This window comes from Schistocerca nitens, chromosome 1, assembly GCF_023898315.1.
Source record: "Schistocerca nitens isolate TAMUIC-IGC-003100 chromosome 1, iqSchNite1.1, whole genome shotgun sequence".
Lineage (NCBI taxonomy): Eukaryota > Metazoa > Arthropoda > Insecta > Orthoptera > Acrididae > Schistocerca > Schistocerca nitens.
Genome location: NC_064614.1, coordinates 458,670,549 through 458,692,664, shown reverse-complemented (window position 1 = coordinate 458,692,664; position 22,116 = coordinate 458,670,549). Strand labels below are relative to the sequence as shown.

The 22,116-nt window shown below is 46.8% G+C and overlaps 1 protein-coding gene across 1 annotated transcript in view; it reads right to left on the bottom strand.

Annotated features, from left to right (window-relative positions):
- The window catches only part of LOC126253539 (uncharacterized), a 606,491-nt gene that overhangs the window by 331,500 nt on the left and 252,875 nt on the right, over window positions 1–22,116 (bottom strand). Inside the window, exons 30-38 of the mRNA XM_049954972.1 lie at window positions 20,096–20,480; window positions 18,363–18,796; window positions 15,513–15,663; window positions 15,176–15,431; window positions 12,398–12,662; window positions 10,603–10,799; window positions 7,193–7,456; window positions 3,723–3,978; window positions 649–843 (exon numbers count right to left, since the gene is read on the bottom strand). Coding sequence (XP_049810929.1) covers window positions 649–843; window positions 3,723–3,978; window positions 7,193–7,456; window positions 10,603–10,799; window positions 12,398–12,662; window positions 15,176–15,431; window positions 15,513–15,663; window positions 18,363–18,796; window positions 20,096–20,480 — 2,403 coding nt within the window. The remainder of the gene's footprint in view (window positions 1–648; window positions 844–3,722; window positions 3,979–7,192; window positions 7,457–10,602; window positions 10,800–12,397; window positions 12,663–15,175; window positions 15,432–15,512; window positions 15,664–18,362; window positions 18,797–20,095; window positions 20,481–22,116) is intronic.

Below are 22,116 nucleotides of genomic sequence, written 5' to 3'. Positions count from 1 at the left end.
CTGTGTCCGCAATCATGTTGTATAAATGGAGATGATGTCTTAACTACTGACGACGCCTTTGGCACAATTGTTTTATTAATTTCCATTGCAGGATGTAATTTTAGATATTTTACTTCTGATGAAGGTATATTTATATATACCGAAACCTTGGTCAAGAATTTTAATAAATCTTTATCCTGCAACTGTTTTGGCTGTCATCATTTATCATGAAGAATTTCAACAGTTGCTGTTTCAGCCATGTTTAAAATCTTGATATTTCATGATAGAAATAACTTGTATATATATTGTAATATAATATACAGTTTACCTACAGCTACAGTGTTTCGATTCCTATACCACAAATAGACGAAAAAAGTGATATTTTCATTTTCTACTTTGGCCAGTGTTGCACTACAGTTCTAGAATCGACCGTTTTCTGAAGCACAGCGTTTTATTTTACCATATGTGCCAAATAACGTGCTATTAGTGGAAGTATCACTTGCAGGAAGATTACCTTTGATGGAAAGCATTCGCTTTCGATATCTTGTTAGTCCCGATTCTAAACTAAATAGTTAAGGCATCAATAAAGTATGGCATTTGCATCTGTCGAAGCTTTGGAAATGAAATCTAGACAAGCGCAAATTGAGAGAGGGCTTGTGTGGTACTGACGCTTGCAGATGTGTCCGTAGCAGTAGGTGCTGGCGGGACACTCGGCGCTGCTCTGGCAGGGCAGCGGCCGCGGCCGGCAGCCGACGCGCTGGTCGTTGGCGTCGCCCTCGTAGCCGTCGCGGCAGCGGCACGACGCCGCGTGCCCGGAGGCCACGCACTCCGCGTTCTGGCCGCACAGCGTGCTCTCGCACACGTCTGCAACACCAGGTCACTCGACGTTCAGGAGGGGTTAACAGGGGGCTGTTCAACTCGTTTCGTCAAATGGCATTATAACTATTGAGAGTGGCTAAGATATCATATTCACGCTACACTGTGGCCACTGAAGACCAAAACGGAAAAAAGCGTTTGAGGATCTGACTCCAGCATTGAACAAGTTTTAATTAAAAGGAGAAGGAAATAAGCATATTTAGTGCGTGATTTGAAAGTGGCCGTAACTCAATAACTGATGCTATAAACACACACAAAATATTTTTCCACTTTCCACTATAGTGAAAGTAGGGAGTTAGACAGAGAGAGAGAGAGAGAGAGAGAGAGAGAGAGAGAGAGAGAGACGTGAGGCGAACGAAGTAGAAGGACTCTTTACAAATGATGCTGATAAATTGGAGGTCAAGCAGTTTTACGTAAGTAATATGAGATCAATATCATTAAAATACACAGAGACAGCAAAGGACTTGGAAGAGCAGTTGAATGGAATGGACCCTGTCTTGAAAAGAGGGTATAAAATGAACATCAAGAAAACCAAAACGAGGTTAATGGAATGTAGTCGAATTAAATCGGGTGATGCTGAGGGAATTAGATTAGGAAATGAGACACTTAAAGTAGTAAAGGAGTTTTGCTATTTCGGGAGCAAAATAACAGATGGTGGTCGAAGTAGAGAGGATATAAAATGTAGACTGGCAATGGCAAGGAAAGCGTTTCTGAAGAAGATAAATTTGTTAACATCGAGTATCGATTTAAGTGTCAGGAAGTCGTTTCTGAAAGTATTTGTATGGAGTGTAGCCATGTATGGAAGTGAAACATGGACGATAAATAGTTTGGACAAGAAGAGAATAGAAGCTTTCGAAATGTGGTGCTACAGAAGAATGCTGAAGATTAGATGGGTAGATCACATAACTAATGAGGAGGTACTGAATAGGATCGGGGAGAAGAGGAGTTTGTGGCACAACTTGACTAGAAGAAGGGATCGGTTGGTAGGACATGTTCTGAGGCATCAAGGGATCACCAATTTAGTACTGGAGGGCAGCGTGGAGGGTAAAAATCGTAGAGGGAGACCAAGAGATGAATACACTAAGCAGATTCAGACGAATGTAGGCTGGAGTAGGTACTGGGAGATGAAGAGGCTTGCAAAGGATAGAGTAGCATGGAGAGCTGCATCAAACGAGACTTAGGATTGAAGACCACAACAACAACACGAAATTTAAATACTGGTAAGGCCACACATAAAAATCAGAATCGCTCAATTCAAAGAAGCAAAATTAAAACCAAATAATGTACACTTTTCATTACGTACTGTGCATACTCAACTACGGAAAGGGAAAATATACAGAAGTAACATGTCCAGTAAATGCGATTGGGTGATGACTCAATGACGATAACAAGAAAATCGCTTGATGTCACAGACGCAAAACTCACAGAAATCTCCTTCCTAACTATTCATAAATGGATTTAGACAATACAAAAATTTAAAAATCTTACGACATTCGTCTCATTATCACATGAAATATGTGAAAGATTAGCGACATGTCGATTGCTGCACTTCTGTCTCAATGTTAAACATTGAATTGAAATACGGCGTACGGAAATCATTGTCACACGAAGAGCAGAAACTGCTGGGCCTCCTACATATAAATAAGACAAGGTGGAGAAGTTAAAGAAGACAGATGAACACTAGAACAGACGATAATATGTGCAAAAGGTACTAGCCTACTCAACCGATGCAGCTTTCACTGAGAAGTGCCTAGAATATAATCAAGATCATGAATATATCGACAAAAATATTGTAGTGCAAGGTCCAAGTTTCTGCGACAGCGTCATTAAATAAATCTCTCGAAACAACGGTTTCGAAAACCCTGTAAATGGGGGCGAGTGTTAACCAGGTTTCAGACTGGAATTCAATTCAGCAAGGCCTCGCCGGATATTCCAAGCGTCGGAATGGGAACGACTCACGGGGTGTGTGATTGAGGAAATGACGGCATGGGAGGCGAGAAAGCCCGAATCGACCAAGATGTAAATTAAAGTTAGTAAAATTGTACACAACGGAAAGGTTGGTTTGAACTCCATAGTCCTTCAATTTGCATTGTGCTGTTGGAGGTGGTATGCCCTTGCCTTCCTCCGAACTTTGATGTGACGCACTCACTGGACAAAATGGGGACGAAATACTTCATATACTCTACAACAGAACCATGCAAGACTCGAGTTAATCGATGTAGAGAAGTCACGAAAATGTATTTTTATATGGACGCATTAGAATTGGGCTCCACCCAGATGCGAGTGCTGTGCCATAAGCACTGCGCCTTCTAGCTCAGTACGACTCCAACATCTTGTAGGGGAGTGTAGGCAGCAAGTACACAGAAGACTGCCACTCACAGTATATTAACAATTGAATCTGGTCAGTCGTCGGAATATTGTACACAGAGACAGAAGCGCCAGTTCGGCTCGAAATCCGAAAACATACTCTCAGATAATCATTCCAAGAAAGTCTCAGATGTACAAAGATTTTTGAATTGATAAGAAGAAGTATGGAGAATAAGACAGATAAAATTTATTAAGTGTAATAGCACGTCTCCTTAATTGATAGTGCATTCGTTCCATTGATGCGAAATAGAAAGGGAAATCACCTATTTTTTGGACGTTCCGTGAGTTGCTAGCAACGACTTTAAGTTGGTAAATAGATTTGAAAAGTAGTTATGTGAAGAGAATCGTTCATTTCGAGAGTTTCGTGCAAAACGAGCGCCGCAAGAAATATAGTTGCTTACAGTTTGAAAAGTGCGAGTAAGTGCAGACGAGTTATGAGTGGAGACACGAGAGGTGGTAAGAGCAGCTGGAAGGTGAGCAATGTGGGAGCTGGTGCTGACCTCTGCACTTGGGCACTCCGGTGACGGTGGAGCACTGCGTGGCGGCGGGGCAGTCGTCGTCGACCTGGCACTCGACGGGCGCGCGGCAGCCCTCGCGGGCGGCGTCGCCCACCGTGCCCGGCGGGCACGAGCAGCGGAACGAGCCGCGCGCGTTCTCGCACAGCGCGCCCGGCCCGCAGGGCGAGCTCGCGCACGCGTCCACCGGCTCGCAGCCGCGCGACGCGTCGCCCGTGAAGCCCGGCTGGCAGTGGCACACCTGCAACCGCACACCGCCAGTGCTGTGTTGAACCGTGTCCGTGTTGGCGTGCTGACACTATTACTACTAGTGCTCTCTAAAGTGTTTGTGTCACCTACCGTCATTTGGTCCTACGACTGTGACTCCGTAGAATGAGGCTGCGTTTTCGATGCGATTGCTTGCGACAAAGATTTGGGTACATATTTGTCTATGCCGGATTAGAACGGCGCTCCACCCAAATGCGAGCGCCTTCTAGTGCAGTGATGTGGATAGTCTTTGAGCACTATAAGCTTCCGGAAATAGTTACAGGTCAAACAGTATTTGGCTGGATGTAAGACGTATTTTAGCCAGCCATACGTGAGGAAGCCTTAATGTACATTTCACATATCGTATTTGGTTTCTACATGTTCCTGTTTCAGTGTTATTCACATTATTAGGGATAGAGTTTGGTTATGACGGAGCTCTGAACAAAAAATTCTTTTACTTGGCATAATATTCTATTTGAGCATAAAGCGTTCAAAATGGTTCAAATGGCTCTGAGTATACGTGAGGAAGCCTTAACGTACATTTCACATATCTATATAGTAAGATGGTATCTGTTCTTTCGGACATGTCCGGCAACGCGCCGCGAGTAATGAGTATAATGGGCGGGGGCACTACGAATGTAGTGCGGGACAATACGTTGAGAATGTGGGTTTCGCGGGAGGCGTGCCAGAGATAAATCCCTGCAGTCGCCCTATCCTCTGTGTCCTCGGTGGCTCAGATGGATAGAGCGTCTGCCATGTAAGCAGGAGATCCCGGGTTCGAGTACCGGTCGGGGCACACATTTTCATCTGTCCCCGTCGACGTATGTCAACGCCTGCAAGCAGCTAAGGGTGTTCAGTTCATGGTAATTTCACATATCGTTTTTGGTTTTTACATGTTCGTGTTTCAGTGTTATTCACATTATTAAGGATAGAGTTTGGTTATGACGGAGCTCTGAACAAAAAATTCTTTTACTTGGCATAATATTCTATTTGAACACAAAGGGTTCAAAATGGTTCAGATGGCTCTGAGCCCTATGGAACCTAACTTCTGGGGTCATCAGTCCCCTAGAACTTAGTACTTAAACCTAACTAACCTAAGGACATCACACATATCGATGCCGGAGGCAGGATTCGAATCTGCGACCGTAGCGGTCGCGCGGTTCCAGACTGTAGCACCTAGAACCGCTCGGCCACCCCGGCCGGCCCGAACATGAAGGGTGTTTCGAAGTTTTTCCCAAGGTTGCAGTTAGACGCCGCGCGGTCTGAGGCGCCTTGTCACAGTCCGTGCGGCTCCTCCCGTCGGAAGTTCGAGTCCTCCCTCCTTAGCGTAAGTTAGTTTAAGTTAGATTAAGTAGTACGTAAGCTTAGGGACCGATGATCTCAGCAGTTTGGTCGATAAGACCTTACCACAAATTTCCAATTTCCAATTTTGCAGTTAGAGAACTAGGGTCGCCATCTTATTAATTTCCGCCTCCATAGCTGAGTGGTCAGCTTGGTAGAATGCCGTACAAAGGGCCTAGGTTCGATTCCTAGCTGGGTCAGAGATTATCTCCGCTCGAGGTGTGGGTATTGTGTTGTATTCATCATCATTTCATCCTCATCGACACCCAAGTCGTCGATGTGGCGTCAACTAAAAAGACTTGCACCAGGTGACCCGTCTAACCGGCGGGAGACCCTAGCCACACTACATTCCATTTCATCTCATTAATGGTAAAATCTTTGCGTTAAATGTTTATGAGTGGTAAATGGCGTCATTGGAAACAACTTTTGTTAGAGACAAAATATAGATCCCGGCGGAGGTTCGAGTCCTCCCGCGGGCATGGGTGTGTGTTTGTCGTTAGGATAATTTAGGTGAAGTAGTGTGTAAGCTTAGGGACTGATGACCTTAGCAGTTAAGTCCCATAAGATTTCACACACATTTGAATATTTTTTTTGACAAAATATATGCCGGAGTTTTCTAGCGACGCTAGACGTCCTTCAGTATTCGCCGACCCCGGGACGACATGATTTCTCCGAATCAGCAAGGTGCTGTAGGGCCTATACTACATACCCCAGTAATATGATAAAGGGATTCTCAATAAGGAAACTTTAAGAATGATTGTCTCTAACCGGAGAAAGATATTTTAGATGCGAAATCACTTACTTTCATTTTGCTGGGCCTGCCCCCTCTGAAACTGAGCAGAGAACTGGATCATAGGCAACACGCAAGACATACGCACGCCGCAGAGTGCCTAAGCTCTGCAGTCTCCCAGGGGCCTAACCAGTACAAAAGGACGCTTAACGTCACCAGGAAATGTCAGCGAACATTTTGTCTCTAACAAAAGCAGTTCCCCTTGAAGCGACCTATCACCCCTAGACGCTTGATGGAAAGACATTGAAGCACCCTGCATTATCCGCTACACCAGGTGGTTACCCCCACAACATATTATAAATGGCATTAGAAATTCTTCCAATCCATATGTGGCATACAGCAAACCAGTGCTTAACAGTATTGGTTAAAAACAGTCTTGGTTGCAATTTTAGTTTTTTATTTTTCAACGACACGTTTCGCCTTATTTAGGCATCTTCAGGTAATCTATTCTAGATGGACGCCAGAGGCACCAAGATCTGCATAACGTGTTCCCGTTCACATGAGCGAGTAACAGAGTAACATGGGAGCTCAGGTAGTAAGCTTACGCGTTATGTAGATCTTGGTACCTCTCGCGTCCATCTAGAAAAGATAACCTGAAGATGCCTAAATAAGGCGAAACGCGTCGTTGAAAAATAAAAAACTAAAATTGCAACCAAGACTGTTTCTAACCAATACTATACATGGCATTGACAGATTTTGTGGGATTAAAGGGACCAGACTGCGACGGTCATCGGTCCATTGATAGATTTACTGTTACACATAAATACCAGTGTTTTGGAATAATTTGTTAAAGATTGCTCCCTCACTACTCGTTCAGCTGGCGGTTCAGTTTATTCTCACATGTGTCAGTAAAATGAAGTCGATAGAAGTGTCCTTTTATGCGTCAACTGACATCGCCTACGTCCCAACTGTCAACACCTGAATAAGTGTCCAATATTCACAGCCAGGCAGCGTTTCTGAGGGAAAGCAGACATCTTGCACAGTGAAATAATCATATTGGTGACATTTACACCTACGGCAGGGATAGCTTCATTGGGAGAGAGCGAGAGAGAGATATATATATACAGCAGGTACTCACGGGTCGGTGGTTCTCGGCGGAGCAGAGCGCGTTGGAGCCGCAGGAGGCTGCGGGCGGCGCGCAGGCGGGTCTGCAGGAGTAGTCGTCGCAGCGGCGGTCGGGCGGGCAGTCGGCGTCCGCCTGGCACTCCTCGGGCCGGCAGCCGGCCAGCGGGTCTCCGCGGAAGCCCGCCAGGCACGAGCACACGGGCCGGTGGCGCTGCGACACGCACTGCGCGTTGCGCCCGCACGCCGCCGAGCCGTCGCACGCGTCGCGGCACTCCGCCTGCAACACCCACGCGTCCGTTTGCCCTTCTTCCCTACTGCGCGGCGGAAACGATGTCGCGTGGAAGTGCAGATGTGTCGCCTATGTGTAGCATTCCTCACTTCTGACGGGGAAACTTTTCAGAAATTTTCTGGGCATTTCAGGTAAGCGTAGGCTTCTGTGTGGTCCTGGACAGGATATGTAGAAATACAGGGTGTTCTATTTATCTCACGACCGCACACACGGCGCAGTAGACGGCGGGCAGTGAGCGCTCCGTTTCCCGCCGAATCAAATGCCGTGTCGCCTGTCTACTATCGCAATACTAAATTTAAAATACATGCAAATAGTCGCTCCTGTCTTGCAAGGAGATGTTGCAACTGCCTGCTATTGTTTTCCGCGCATTTCTGACGTCTACTCAAAAATGATTCGTCACACGATGTAATGCTGTTTGAGAAATTGAATTAACTGACTCTTAGATATTATCCTTGAGTTCCAGTAATGTGTAGAGATTTGTTGTGTACACCTTTTCGTTTAGTGCTCCATAAAAACAGAAATAGCATGGGTTTAAATCGGGACTTCGAGTGGGCTAGATAATCTTTTGCTGATGACTCTGTTATGAAACACGTCGTGCAAAGAAACACTGGCCCTATGAACCCTCGCCGGATTCTGTTGAAAAAGCGCGAAGCTTCGTCCTCTTTCATTCAGTTCACAAAACAAGGTTACGAAGTGTTTTGCGCATATCTTTCACTGTTAATTGTCTCATTAAAAAATTAGCCTGTTATTCTGTCACCACTAACTGCGCACCACAGTCCTATTTTCTGATCGTGAAGGGGTTCCCAATGAAGCAGAATAGGTCTACCGACGCTCCAATCTCAAAAGTTTTGCCGGGTTCGATTCCCGGCGGGGTCAGGGATTTTCACCTGCCTCGAGATGACTGCGTGTTTGTGTTGTCCTCATCATTTCATCATCGAGACTGGGCTGAGCAAAGGTTCGGAATTTGTACGGGCTCTGATAACCGCGCAGTTGAGCGCCCCGCAAACCAAACATCATCATCATCATCATCATCTAAAGTTTTGGGAATTAAAATCGCCGTGTAAATGGAAACAAGCATCCTCTGAAAACAGAATGAGGTAAGGATCCTTATCACCATTATGCACTTGGTTCAGAGCCCATTCGTAAAACCTAACTTGTGCACGGTATCACCAGGTTTAAGTTCTTGTACTACTGTTACTTTATAGGGCCTTAGCCTAACTAATTTAGCGGCTCTTTGTACAGAGGTGCAAAAAATTTGTGTTTGTTGTAAAAGCCGTCTAAGAGACTTTTTGGGAAAATTGGTATGCAACGCCATCGAGATGAGCTTCTATGTGCATTGTACGTTGTCGTTTACACTTCCTGTCTTGAACGCGTCCCGTTTCACGAAACTGCTTCACTATTTTGTGAACTGCATTACGACTCCGGACTCCAACGCTTGGAAACTTTTGTTCAAACAATCTCGAGACAATACGAGTGGACTGTGGACGCACGTACTAATCGTATATAAACACTCATTGCGGAATCGAACAATTCCTTCTTGCCATTGTTGCGTTCGCGGACTTCACTGTTACACTTGTGAGTTTGTTTCACCGTTGGAATGACATTGCCCGAAAAAATGCATAGAGCAGCATTAACAGGGAAACGCGGCACCCATTCGACCGGCCTGCTCGGCTCCGGTGGCGGCAACACAACTCCCCGTGCGTACCGTCTTCAGATAAATGGATCTCCTATAGATTCCAAGGCGCCTTTCGTTACATCAAAGAAATGCGGTGTGCATTTACTACGATTATACGCCACTGCTTTATGGTAGGGATTTGTCCATTCTTAGAACTATCGTTAGACGGCATATGGCGAATAAATAAAAAGAACAAGTAAAAAGTGTGTACGAAAGTGGATAATGCGGATAGTGCACTGATGACTCTGTGCATGGTGAAACAAATCGGCTGGTCGGAAGAACTGTGAGTCGTTGGGACAAGAGAGTTCAAAACCTTTGTTAGAACCAATGTTTGATTGCTGACAGGACAAGAGAAATTGTCGACGCGAGATGTAGGGAAGGAACACATTTAGTCACAAGCTATAAGTATGCAAGAAGTAAAATAAATAAAATACGAGGGGGCTTCAGGAGTAAGCCATACATTATTATGGCAGGACAAGTAACTTGTATTGAATGCAGCTCTACGAAGTAGCAGAGGTAAATGACACTATACCAATCGTTCAATCCCTCGACGCTAGGAATTCGCTTCTTGGTCATTCGCGACCAGCTCATCGTTGGGGAATTAGCGATTGTTGCGAATCGGTTCCTCGACTGTTCGGACACTGTCGTCTGTGATCGAAGTCGACTACCTTCGCTCCTGATCAGCATCATCCACGTCTATGCGGACTTTGTCAAAATGTTGGCACCATGTCACTACAACTAAAAGCGACATTGCACTTGGTCCATACACCGCCAAATATTACTGTAAATCTCTGTGCAAGTGAAATGTTTCGCGCGCAAGAATTGTACTGTTCTGCATACTTCAACTTTGGTATACCGTACTTTTCCAGTTGCCGCGTTATTTCACTCGCACGCTATGATGCACCTTTTAATCATAACGCAGTAGAACTCTGCGGGAAAAACAGAATACGTACTTTCTTCTGACAATGCGCCACTACTGTTTCGCAATGACCTTAGTGTGGGACGACATGTATAATTTACTGTTTGAAACTGCTCATCTGAAAAGTCCGGATGCCTTAAGGTAGTATTCCCCATTTATTGTAATTTGTCAAAGTGTTCTTGCTCTTTCTGTCTATTCAGCGCTAAAATCCAATTGCGATAGCGAGATAGGATCTGCAATTACGAACAACTGTGTCTCGTCCTTTCTTTCTTTTAAAACATTAATTATACCACTGCGGAACGTTGTTACATGTGCGCGCTTCCCAGATAGCAAGCTCATTTAACTTACCTTTTTGTGGTTTACTTGATATACAATGGCGTATTCAGTCGTGTGTTCTGCGTTGAAGGGATTGAAGTGCGTGTTCGGTAAGAACTGGGAGTGGCATTAGCGGAAGCACAGCATTTTGTACAGTGAGGAGGTGGTCTACAGCCTGCCGCTGGCTTATACAGACGTGGAACACTAAGGCAGGAGCTTGCTTACCTGTCCGAGGGCGTTCTCCATACACTTCTCGTTGTCCGCGCAGTCGCTGTCAGCTCGGCAGCGCACCTCTTGTATGCAGATGCTGTTCTGGCACAGTTGTTTCTCCGGGCAGTCGGAGTTGGCCTTACATGTGGGCTGGCACACACCTTGTATACACAGCTGGTCCGTGAGGCATTCGCGGGCCGAAGTACATTGTGCTGCGGAACAAAGGGAAAAAATGCCAGTCAGTATTCTCTGCCGAACACTGAAGATTTCCTTGTGAACAATGAACGTCGTTGCTGATTTTACGGGAATCATATAAACGATAAAGTCCTGAAATGATTCAGTATACAAGTATTACTGTTGAGAAAGCCCATATATTCTCAGCTTCTGTTAGCTGTGTCTGTGGCTTTTAACTGTTTATGGAAGCAAAATATAAATAAGAAAGCAGCCTAGCTTTCCCCTCGGTTCGAGAAAAATCACGCAGGAACAACAAATATATGTACACGACAAACGGAAGCTCATTCACGTTGATAATGCAATTCCAATCTGACTAATTCTGATATTCGTGCGATTGTCTACTCCCATACCGATCGTTGATACACAATTTTACGTGAGAGCTTTATTAAGACCAATAAAAAGACAGTAACAATGCTAGGGGGTCTAGCTCGAAGAGATGGGCAAAATCAAAATGTAACGACACGCCTTGCTGCCCTACCTGTGTGATATGTGTTTGTGCCGAAAAACTACGGTGTAGTCCTTCTTGTTTCGTTAGTGTTTCATGTTAAGGAGTATACCTCTATTATATGTGCACAGCGAAAAACGCTTATGTATTTCCGTTGTTATGAATGATTAGGTGAAATTATATTATCGGATTAGGAGATACTTTATTCTCCTCTAATGTTTCATAAGACTGAATTCCACTGGGCTATCACTAAGATTTATGCTAACGATTTTGAAAGAACGTTTTTATTCTTCTTTTTTCCATTGCATCGTATGAAATGTGCAATGCACGTCGCGCAGAGTAGTAGAAAACTAATTCCTTATTCACTCTGTCTCTCCAAGTACCACTGGTTTTCTGCATACCTTTCCTACGCGACTGGCAGACATATGTAAATACGGAACTACCCAAGATGTAATGCATGATTTGTGAATAATCTCTAAAATCAGCATCCCTTTAGTCTGAAAGTGAGATAATTAGTCGTCACTCAAATAATGGGTTTCAGTCTGTCTATACCTACGTTCTTAACGCAACAGATTTCAGTAACGCTAAAAGGTCAAAAATTATTTTAGCATTAGGAACTTCGATAGTAATGTTAGTATTGGAAAAAGTGCAAAGTAGAAGACATTTCCAATTGTTTAGCCGGATTTTTGTAACCATTTTATGGCACAATATTTTAACACCTGAGCCTAGTCTTCTTCGGATGCTGCGGTGCGACCGTTTTACGAGGGACATAGAGTTTTAATTATCAGATCAAAAAATTAAATTGCTAATTAATATTTTCTTTTGTTTGTAGGTACATGTTCCTAGTGATGGCACCCATTGGCGTCCTAAGGTGTTAAGGGCGCTAGTTTCACTGTGTCGCAGGACTGCAGGCATACACTTGCAAACAAAAAAATAAATAAATATTTTTTCGAGATTACGGTTAAAGCTTCATGACCACCCCTCGTAGAGAAATGCGTTGCTCGCAGAGTCTCTGTAAAGAGTCCAGGTAGCGAACAAACCTCCAACTGCAGCCCGCAGAATTTGCCGAAATGTTATGAGGGATACCAGTATGACCTAATGCAGAGTGCGCTCGGCAGACGTGATACTCACACTTGCAGAGTCCGTTGTTGCAGGCGGCGCCGGCGGCGCACTGGGCGTCGCTGGCGCAGTACTGGAGGTCGACGCAGCCGAGGCGCGGGTCGCCGGTGGTGCCGGGCCGGCACGAGCAGACACCCGCGTGGTTGTCGGCCACGCAGTCGGCCTGCGCGCCGCACACGCTCGCCACCGAGCAGGGGTCCACGCAGCGAGAGTCCACACAAGCGCGGGACGCCGGGCAGTCGGCGTTCTCGGAGCACTCCAGCTTCACGCACTCCACCTGCGCAAGCCGAGATACTCCTAGTGTAACAGCTTCAACAAGCGGCTCAACGTATCATCTTCCTGCTTCAGTAGCTGCAAGTGCAGTGTAAACTCAAACCATTTTTGCCCGTTCTACTACTCCCCTTCTCTTACTTCACAGGTAGTGTCCTTCAAACAGACCCGCTACAGCGAAGCCAATTGAAGCGGTACTCTCAACCATTAGTGGACTTGTATTCGGGACCACATATGCCATTCTTTAAGTGCGAGTTCTAAATATCTGAATTGTGCTGATTTTATTTCTGTGTATGATTTTCGGTCATCATAAGTACTCTTATATGGGGTACTATTTTAGTATGATGTTTGTTATAAGGAATGGCAAATTACTGATCAACAGTTACCTTTACTTCATAGACCTAAAGTACATGAAAAAATAAGATCGTAGGATGGAAACAACATACAAATCAAATGTGCAAAAAATCAAAGTATGTAGTGATATATGTCTGGCATCCCTACCTTAACCTCTGTATAGATTTCAACTAAATTTGGCACACAAACAGCAAACTTCACGAGTATCAGAAGTGTGTGGTTTATAACCTCCTACCTCACCAGGTGTTTTGTGTGGGAATGGTATTCGCCTTCCTTGTCAACTTACTTTGCGACGCAGCCTATATGTCAGGGGAAAGAAACAATTTTACATTTGACGTGTGGAGTGTCCTGCACAACAGGTGTGTCGTGTTGTAGTAGTAAAAATATGGCTCTGAGCACTATGGGACTTAACATCTATGGTCATCAGTCCCCCAGAACTTAGAACTACTTAAACCTAACTAACCTAAGGACAACACACAACACCCAGTCATCACGAGGCAGAGAAAATCCCTGACCCCGCCGGGGTTGTGGTAGTATCAGCCTGCCTTATCAACCTGTTTTTCAGGGGCTACAGTTGAGATAGGCACAGCTGGTAAAATGATGAGATGGTTAGAGATGGGAGGGAGAGAGAGAGTGTGGACTAGCTGTTGGACGTAGAGGACTGGGTGGAGTAAATGGCCAGAGAGTTGGATGTCGAGGGGCAGAGAGAGAGAGAGAGAGGGGGGGGGGGCTGGGAGCAGGAGGAGATGGACAGAGCGAGTGTAGAGAAAGAGGCGACATAGACAGGGGTTGGAGAAGATAGAGAGAGGAGAGAGGAAGGGATGGACAGAGAGAGGTGGAAGGGGACGTGGTTAGAGAGAGAGAGGGAGGGGATGAGGATAGAAGGAGGGGTATAAGATATAGTTGGAGAGGGGGAGTAGAAGAGATGGACAAAGAGGTGGAACAAGGAGATGGACAGAGAGCACTGGAAAGATGAGATGCACGATAGAAGTGGGGGAATGAGGGAGCAGAGAGACAGGGGGAGGAAGAGGTGATGTGTGCAGTATATGTGCCGAATACGTTTGCGAACAAAGCCAAGGGGAAAAGGCTAGTGTTATTATAAAACAAGCAGATTCAAAACAGATATTTGTGTGGCTGTAAAGGGTCCAGCCAAACCAGATATTACGATGACCAAGCACTTCGTGTTTATGAAATATGTATCACCAGTCGCATGTTATTGGAATCTTTTGATAGGTTACAAACTATCTGTCAAATGACGACATTTCTCTTTCTTATAGTATTACATATTTTGAGTATAAGTGACGAAGAAGAGTTTGATATATTACTGAAGAGCCACTGCATGTATAGTACACCTCACTGTTGTTAAACATCATAAGCGATAGGGAGTACTAAAATCAGATTGACTCTTATGAGCCACAATACCCTTTCTGTTGAGATTTGACGCAGAAAGACTTATGCACGCATATTATAATTCTAGATATACCTTATACTTAAATGAAATAATACGCAAAATGTTTAATTAAGGAGGTGAAGTTCTGTGATAGGTGTTACATGAGTAACGTCGTTTTCTGAGGGAAAGAAACGGTTGGCAAAACAAGCCAGTGTATTTAAATTTGTATAGCTTTCTAAAAATCATTGTGCACGTTCTGCTTCATTAGAAAGAACCCAGCGCACTAAACGTGTTCGTCTGTAGAACAAAAAGATTCAAATGTATATGTCCACCTCTATGAATAAGGCACACTTGGTATGTCAGCTGTGTCAGATCAGTGTCAGCTTCCAGCTTCGTCTTCTGACAAATCTACTGACGCTCTTGTGCGGTTAGTGAACCATGTTATATTGCCAATAAAAGACATACAGTAAGATTCTTAGATGAGTTTGCGATCGTTATGAACTTTTGCGAGTAATAATGTCAAGATTGGTATTGTATCTTTTATTTATTACATACTTGACGTGTTTCAGGTGCTGTCGTCGTTAGAACTTGGGAACGAACTTTGTTTCAGAAATTGTAAGTTTTGTAACTAATGATGGCAGTAGTCGAAACATGTCAATAATGTAATAAATAAAAAAATACATTACGCGGTTTAAACAGTGTTATTCTTAAAAACACGACGTTATCGTTGGTTGTTTTTGATGATGAAGACGTGAGGCAGCGACCGAAACGCGTACCTTGGGGTCGCCCCTGGTCTGCTGGGGGCAGCGGCAGAGCGGCAGGTGGTCCTGCACGAGGCACTCGGCGTTGGCGCCGCAGACGGGCGCGGCCGCCTCGCACGGGCTGCGGCAGCGGTTGTCGACGCAGGCGGCGCTGCTGGGGCAGTCGGCGTCGCCGAGGCACTCGCCGGGCTTGCGGCAGCCGCCGCGCACCGGGTCGCCCACCAGCCCGTCCGCGCACTCGCACGAGAAGCTGCCCGGCGCGTTCCGGCACCTGCGGCACACACACGCGCGTCACGCACACTTCTCACTCTGCCACACTGCGTACCGCACACTCTGAAGCTGGGCTACTCACACGGCTGTGCTGTGGCACGGGCTCGAGGCGCACTCGTCGACGTCGGCGCACTTTCCGTTGAGCAGGGTGTAGCCCTCAAAGCAGGAACACGTGGCTTCGTGGTTTTGAACTTTGCAAGATCCTCTGCCGCAATTGACTTGGTCGCACGGATCTGCCCCAAAGAAAAGAAAACCACAATTTTACAACTTCAGAACTGCTTCCAAATCAGACAGTTAAGTGTCGATAAGAGAATGTAGCTGACTTTCAGTAAAAATAACCATGTCCCAGCATCGAAAAGAAGAAATTGGGAATAAATTTATTCTTCGATAATGGAAGAATGTCGTGTGACGAGGGCCTCCCGTCGGGTAGACCGCTCGCCTGGTGCAAGTCTTTCGTTTTGACGCCACTTCGCCGACTTCCGCGTCGATGGGGATGAAATGATGATGTTCAGGACAACACAACACCCAGTCCCTGAGCGGAGAAAATCTCCGACCCAGCCGGGAATCGAACCGGGGCCCTTAGGATTGACAGTCTGTCAAATCTCAGTCTGGAAACATCCCCCAGGCTGAGGCTAAGCCATACCTCCGCAATATCCTTTCTTTCAGGAGTGATAGTTCTGCAAGGTTCGCAGGCGAGCTTCTGTGAAGTTTGGAAGGTGGGAGACGAGGTACTGGCAGAAGTAAAGCTGTGAGGACGGGGCGTGAGTCGTGCTTGGGTAGCTCAGTTGGTAGAGCAATTGCCCGGAAAGGCAAAGGTCCCGAGTTCGAGTCTCGGTCCGGCACACAGTTTTAATCTGCCAGGAAGTTTCATATCAGCGCACACTCCGCTGCAGAGTGAAAATCTCATTAGTCTGTCGCGCTGACCACTCAGCTACCGGTGGCGGACTTCTTCGATAATGATAGAAGAATACATGATTATTGTTGAACTCTAGCAAGTGTAAACAGTTATAGCAAGTGTGAATGAGGGGAAACATGATGATACAGTAAACAGAAATTAGAATGCATAATGGTGTTGAATTTCCGTATTCACCCACGACGTACAAGCGATACGTACCATCTTCCTTAGGTATGAATACATCTCAGACATATCATTTTTATGCAGTTACGGGTCTATGACACGACGAGAGCAAGACCACTAGTTTCATCTGATTGCAAATACCACTGAGTGTAACGTAGCAGCTACGAAACTTCTAGAAAGCCGGTGTTGTGAGACAGTTCCATCTATGGAATACATCAAGTAGTCACGATATCGAGATATCTACTGGTGGCGCTAAGGCCTGCAAAAACAAATATACTGGAGTTCCCGAAAGGTGGGTGTTCACTCTCTCGATCCCCAGATGGAATGCAGATTCTGTCCCTTTGTTGATATTCGGTACAGCCAATATTTCTCTAGAAGTTATGCTTTTTTCTAGATTTACTCCACTGATCGATTTTGAGGCGCTGCTAATGGAGCAGGAGGCCTTTGTTTTGTATAATTTACATGTTGCAGACAACTTTAATCTTACTTTCTCAGGTAAGTTTTTGTGTAACTCTGCGGTAGCCAATAACAGCCCCGCCAACTAGACTTTCCCCTTACAATGCCAAAAGCTGTCGTCATCCGCGATTAAGGTGAAATGATTGGTAACACCTTAAAAAACGTTCACTGGTAGTATCTTGCAAGGGGATCTGGCGAGAGTAACGGCGAAGACTACACCAGTCAATGGGGCCAATGGCGCCAGGCAATCACCATGGAGTTCGAAGGAGTAGCCCTCTCTGTTAGGATTGGTGTACAGAGCATCGTTATACTGGTGGAAGGTACGTTATCGCTAGTAGTCAAAGGCTGCAGAAATGAAGGGGTTTGGTGCAGTAATTGCGATGCTACCTGCACGGATGTTGGGGACAAATTTAACGGCTCTAATACTGCAATTAGAAGGTAACAGGAAACCAATATATTATCTATCCTCAGTAGATGCATTCTTCTCCAAAAATGTTCGCAGCTCATGGTCAAGCGATAAGCTTTGCTGCCTTCTAGGCACTGGGGTTGCATGTTCGATTCTCGGTCATGTAGCAGATTTTCTCAGCTCGGGGACTAGGTGTCGTGCTGTCATCATCATCATCATCACCATCATCATCATCATCATCATCATCAATGACGCGCAAGTCGCCGAAATGGCGTCAATAGAAAATACCAGTTGGCCGACCTACTCCTGGTCAACAATGCCATGTGATCAGTACATTTCTTCCAAAATGACATGACGGTTTACAGCTAGGTAAAATATTCCGGTGGTAAAGTGGTTCCCCCATTCAGATCTCCGTGTTACAAATTCCGATCTCAGTACTACAATTTTTAACTACGCAAAGTAACGGCCAACAATAAACAGTAAAGTCGACGCAATGGTGCAGGTCAAGGCAGACAAGACTGCAGATTGGCCGGTAGTCAGGGGAGATAAACAGAAAACGTTATCAATAATTCTTGACAACATTTCTCGTAGAGAATAGCGATATGGCAAAAAGTACTTTAAAAATCCACACAAACTGTGTCGACCAGAAAAACATTTATTTGGCCGGTAACCAATTTCTGTCAGTTTTTGACCATCGTCAGACTCTTATACCTCGATGATAGGCGGTGACGGTGAATGGAGTGGGTGTTGACATTCGTGGAGTTAGAAGCCCCGCTCCATTTACCGCCACCGCCTACCACTATGGTATGAAGATGGTCAAAAACCGACCGAAACCAGTTACAAAATGTTATTTCAACTGTTACGCAGTTCTGTTAGGTACTTCCCCATATAATAACCAATACAGGATACCCGTTTCATTATACAAGTCAGCACAAAAGAAAATCAGATAATTCTGAGGGAAAGGTAGGCGTGCAGAAGGTGCGGCAACTCACCGATACACTTGTAGCTGCGCTGGTCGCAGGTCTTGTCACGGGCGCAGTCCTCGCTGGTGGTGCACTCGACCTTGAAGCAGCCGACGTCAGAGTCGGTGGGGTCGCCGAGGTGCCCCGGCGGGCAGCTGCAGACGGCGGCGTGGTCGAACACGTTGCAGAGCGCGGACGGCCCGCAGGGGGCGGCGGCGCAGGGGTCGGAGCAGCGGCCGGCCTGGCACGCCAGGTTGTCGGCGCAGTCGGCGCTGTCGTCGCAGGAGCCGGGCGCGCGGCAGCCGGGCTCGAGGAAGGGGTCGCCCACGCTGCCGGCCGGGCACTGGCAGCGGAACGAGCCCGCCGTGTTGACGCACTCGGCGCTGTGGTGGCACGGCGCATCCTCGCACTCGTCCACGTCCACGCAGCCGCCGGCCGGGCCCGACGTGAAGCCCACGCCGCACCTGCCACCGAGTGCTCTTTCGAGTGCGCACGCCACTGCGCGGGCAACAGTGGGAGAGGCGGCGAGGGAGATGGGCGCTGGAGAGATTTCTTACAGGGACGCACAAATTGAAAAGTTTGTGGGAGAGGAGACATGTTACTGGGACGTATACTACGAGATCCGGAAAAAGTTACAAGGGTCGATCAAAAAGTTTCTGTTCGAAGGCCGTATAGTCCAGAATCGGTACGCCAGTCAGGCAGAATCGCCGTGAGCATTGAGGTAATCATCCCACCGATGCACCAGATTGAAGATACCCGTTTGGTAAAACACCGTGTCCTACTGCTTGGAGAAGTTCGTAACTAGTTGCTGCTCATCCTAGTCCGACAGGTATCATCAACCCTTCGATGCCTTTTTCTAAGGGACCAAAGGTGTGATAAACGCATGGTAAGAGATTAGGGCTATAGGGAGAGTTCTCGAGTGTCTCCCATTTCGGTTTCTGCTTTACGACATTTGCGATATCGCGACGCGAGTTATCGTGAAGCAGCAGCACCCTTGGCGCCCCATTCCACAAATGACTTGCTGCCCCATACACGTTCTTCATTCTCCGATGGAGTCCTCCGGCAGCCAAGAAAAGAAGAACAGCAGGTTGGTTCTGCATTTGGCAACAACGTCGCCATAGTCCACGTTTCCCTTTTTACCGCATGCACGTCGGAAAGATACGAATGCCACACTTATTCCTTGCCTAAATGTCGAAGCTTGTGTACCCACGTCGGAGACAACACAACGTTGGATACAAGCTGCAGCAACGCCTTCAAACTGAAACTTTTTGATCGCCCCATGTATCTTGGGACCTGAAGATGCTGCAGAACAGAAAAATCGAGGAGGTAGAAAAAGTAATTCTCAAAGCGGGAGACGACGCAGGGAATAGACAGTTATGGAGAGGTTTCAATCGCTTGTGAATACTCAGTATAGTGAATTTTTGTCTAGAAGTTGCGCTTGTTTGTGAATAAACTACATTGATCCATTTCGAGCGCTCGCGGAGCTTTCCGGCAGTCGTTTTTCCCGTGAACCATACGAGACTGGAATAGGAAAGGGAGGTAATGACAGTGGCACGTAAAGTGCCCTCCGCCACACACCGTTGGGTGGCTTTCAGAGTATAAATATAGATGTAAATACGGTGGAAGAACCCTCCTTTGGTTAGAGAGGAGTCTCTCTCTCGGCAGTATTCAGTGGTATCTGGGAACGCAGCATATTGAGATTGAGACATTGAAGAGGTCGTACGAGTAACAAGGGCTCGGATAGGAGCGCCGGAGGTACGCACCTGCACTTTCCGCGGAGGCAGACTTGTCCGAGTGAGCAGTCCTGGTCGGTGGCGCAGCCTGGCCGGCAGACGCCCTCGTCGCAGATCTCGGCGGGCAGGCAGTTGCTGGCGGCGTGGCAGACGCGCACGCAGTGTCCCAGCTCGCCGCAGCGCTCGCCGAGCGCGCAGCCGCGGTCGCACGGCCACACGCAGAGGCCGGCGGGCGAGCAGGCGTAGCCGGGCGCGGGGCAGTCGCCGGGCGCGTGGCACGCGGCCGGCTGGCGCACGCAGCCCTGCTGGGGCGCCGGGCTGCCCGCGAAGCCCGCCGGGCACCGGCACTCCGTCGCGTGGTCCACGCACCGGCACTCCGCGTTCGGCCCGCACGCGCCCTCGCGCAGGCACGGGTCTGCAAACCGCAACACTACACTTCAGCGCCACGCTCGCAAGCGGCGCCGCTAAACTACAGTAGTACCGTGCTCTCGTTACATTCCAGAGCACTTTACAATGTCTCCTCTGATATCTTGCAGCTTCCAGCATGGTGGGAGAAATGACGGCGTAGCCGGCCGCGGCGGTCTCGCGGTTCTAGGCGCGCAGTCCGGAACCGTGCGACTGCTACGGTCGCAGGTTCGAATCCTGCCTCGGGCATGGATGTGTCTGATGTCCTTAGGTTAGTTAGGTTTAAGTAGTTCTAAGTTCTAGGGGACTTATGACCACAGCAGTTGAGTCCCATAGTGCTCAGAGCCATTTGAACCATTTTTGAAATGACGGCGTCGTCCGGTAAGATTTCTCGGAGAAAAATAAATAACATTAATATATACGAAGATGGTATCTGTTCTTTCGGACAGAACAGATACCATCGATGTCCGAAAGAACAGATACCATCGGTGACCATGCAGCTCGTTAGAATGAAATTACAATGAAATGAACACCCTTAGCTGCTTACAGGAGTTGAGATACGTCAACGGGGACAGACGAAAATGTGTGCCCCGATCGAAAGAACAGATACCATCTTAGTATATACAGGGTGAGTCACCTAACATTACCGCTGGATATATTTCTTAAACCACATCAAATCCTCACGAATCGATTCCACAGACCGAACGTGAGGAGAGGGGCTAGTGTAATTGGTTAATACAAACCATAAAAAAATACACGGAAGTATGTTTTTTAACACAAACCTACGTTTTTTTTTAAATGGAACCCCGTTTGTTTTGTTAGCACACCCTAACATATAAACAAATACGTAATCAGTGCCAAAATGTTAATTTCATCCGGAGATATTGTAACCTAAAGTTGACGCTTGAGTGCCACTCCTCCGCTGTTCGATCGTGTGTATCGGAGAGCACCGAATTACGTAGGGATCCAAAGGGAACGGTGATGGACCTTAGGTACAGAAGAGACTGGAACAGCACATTACGTCCACATGCTAACACCTTTTTATTGGTCTTTTTCACTGACGCACATGTACATTACCATGAGGGGTGAGGTACACGTACACGCGTGGTTTCCGTTTTCAATCACGGAGTGGAATAGAGTGTGTCCCGACATGTCAGGCCAATAGATGTTCAATGTGGTGGCCATCATTTGCTGCACACAATTGCAATCTCTGGAGTAATGAATGCCGTACACGCCGCAGTACATCTGGTGTAATGTCGCCGCAGGCTGCCACAATACGTTGTTTCATATCCTCTGGGGTTGTAGGCACATCACGGTACACATTCTCCTTTAACGTACCCCACAGAAAGAAGTCCAGAGGTGTAAGATCAGGAGAACGGGCTGGCCAATTTATGCGTCCTACACGTCCTATGAAACGCCCGTCGAACATCCTGTCAAGGGTCAGCCTAGTGTTAATTGCGGAATGTGCAGGTGCACCATCATGCTGATACCACATACGTCGACGCGTTTCCAGTGGGACATTTTCGAGCAACGTTGGCAGATCATTCTGTAGAAACGCGATGTATGTTGCAGCTGTTTGGGCCCCTGCAATGAAGTGAGGACCAATGAGGTGGTTGCCAATGATTCCGCACCATACATTTATAGTC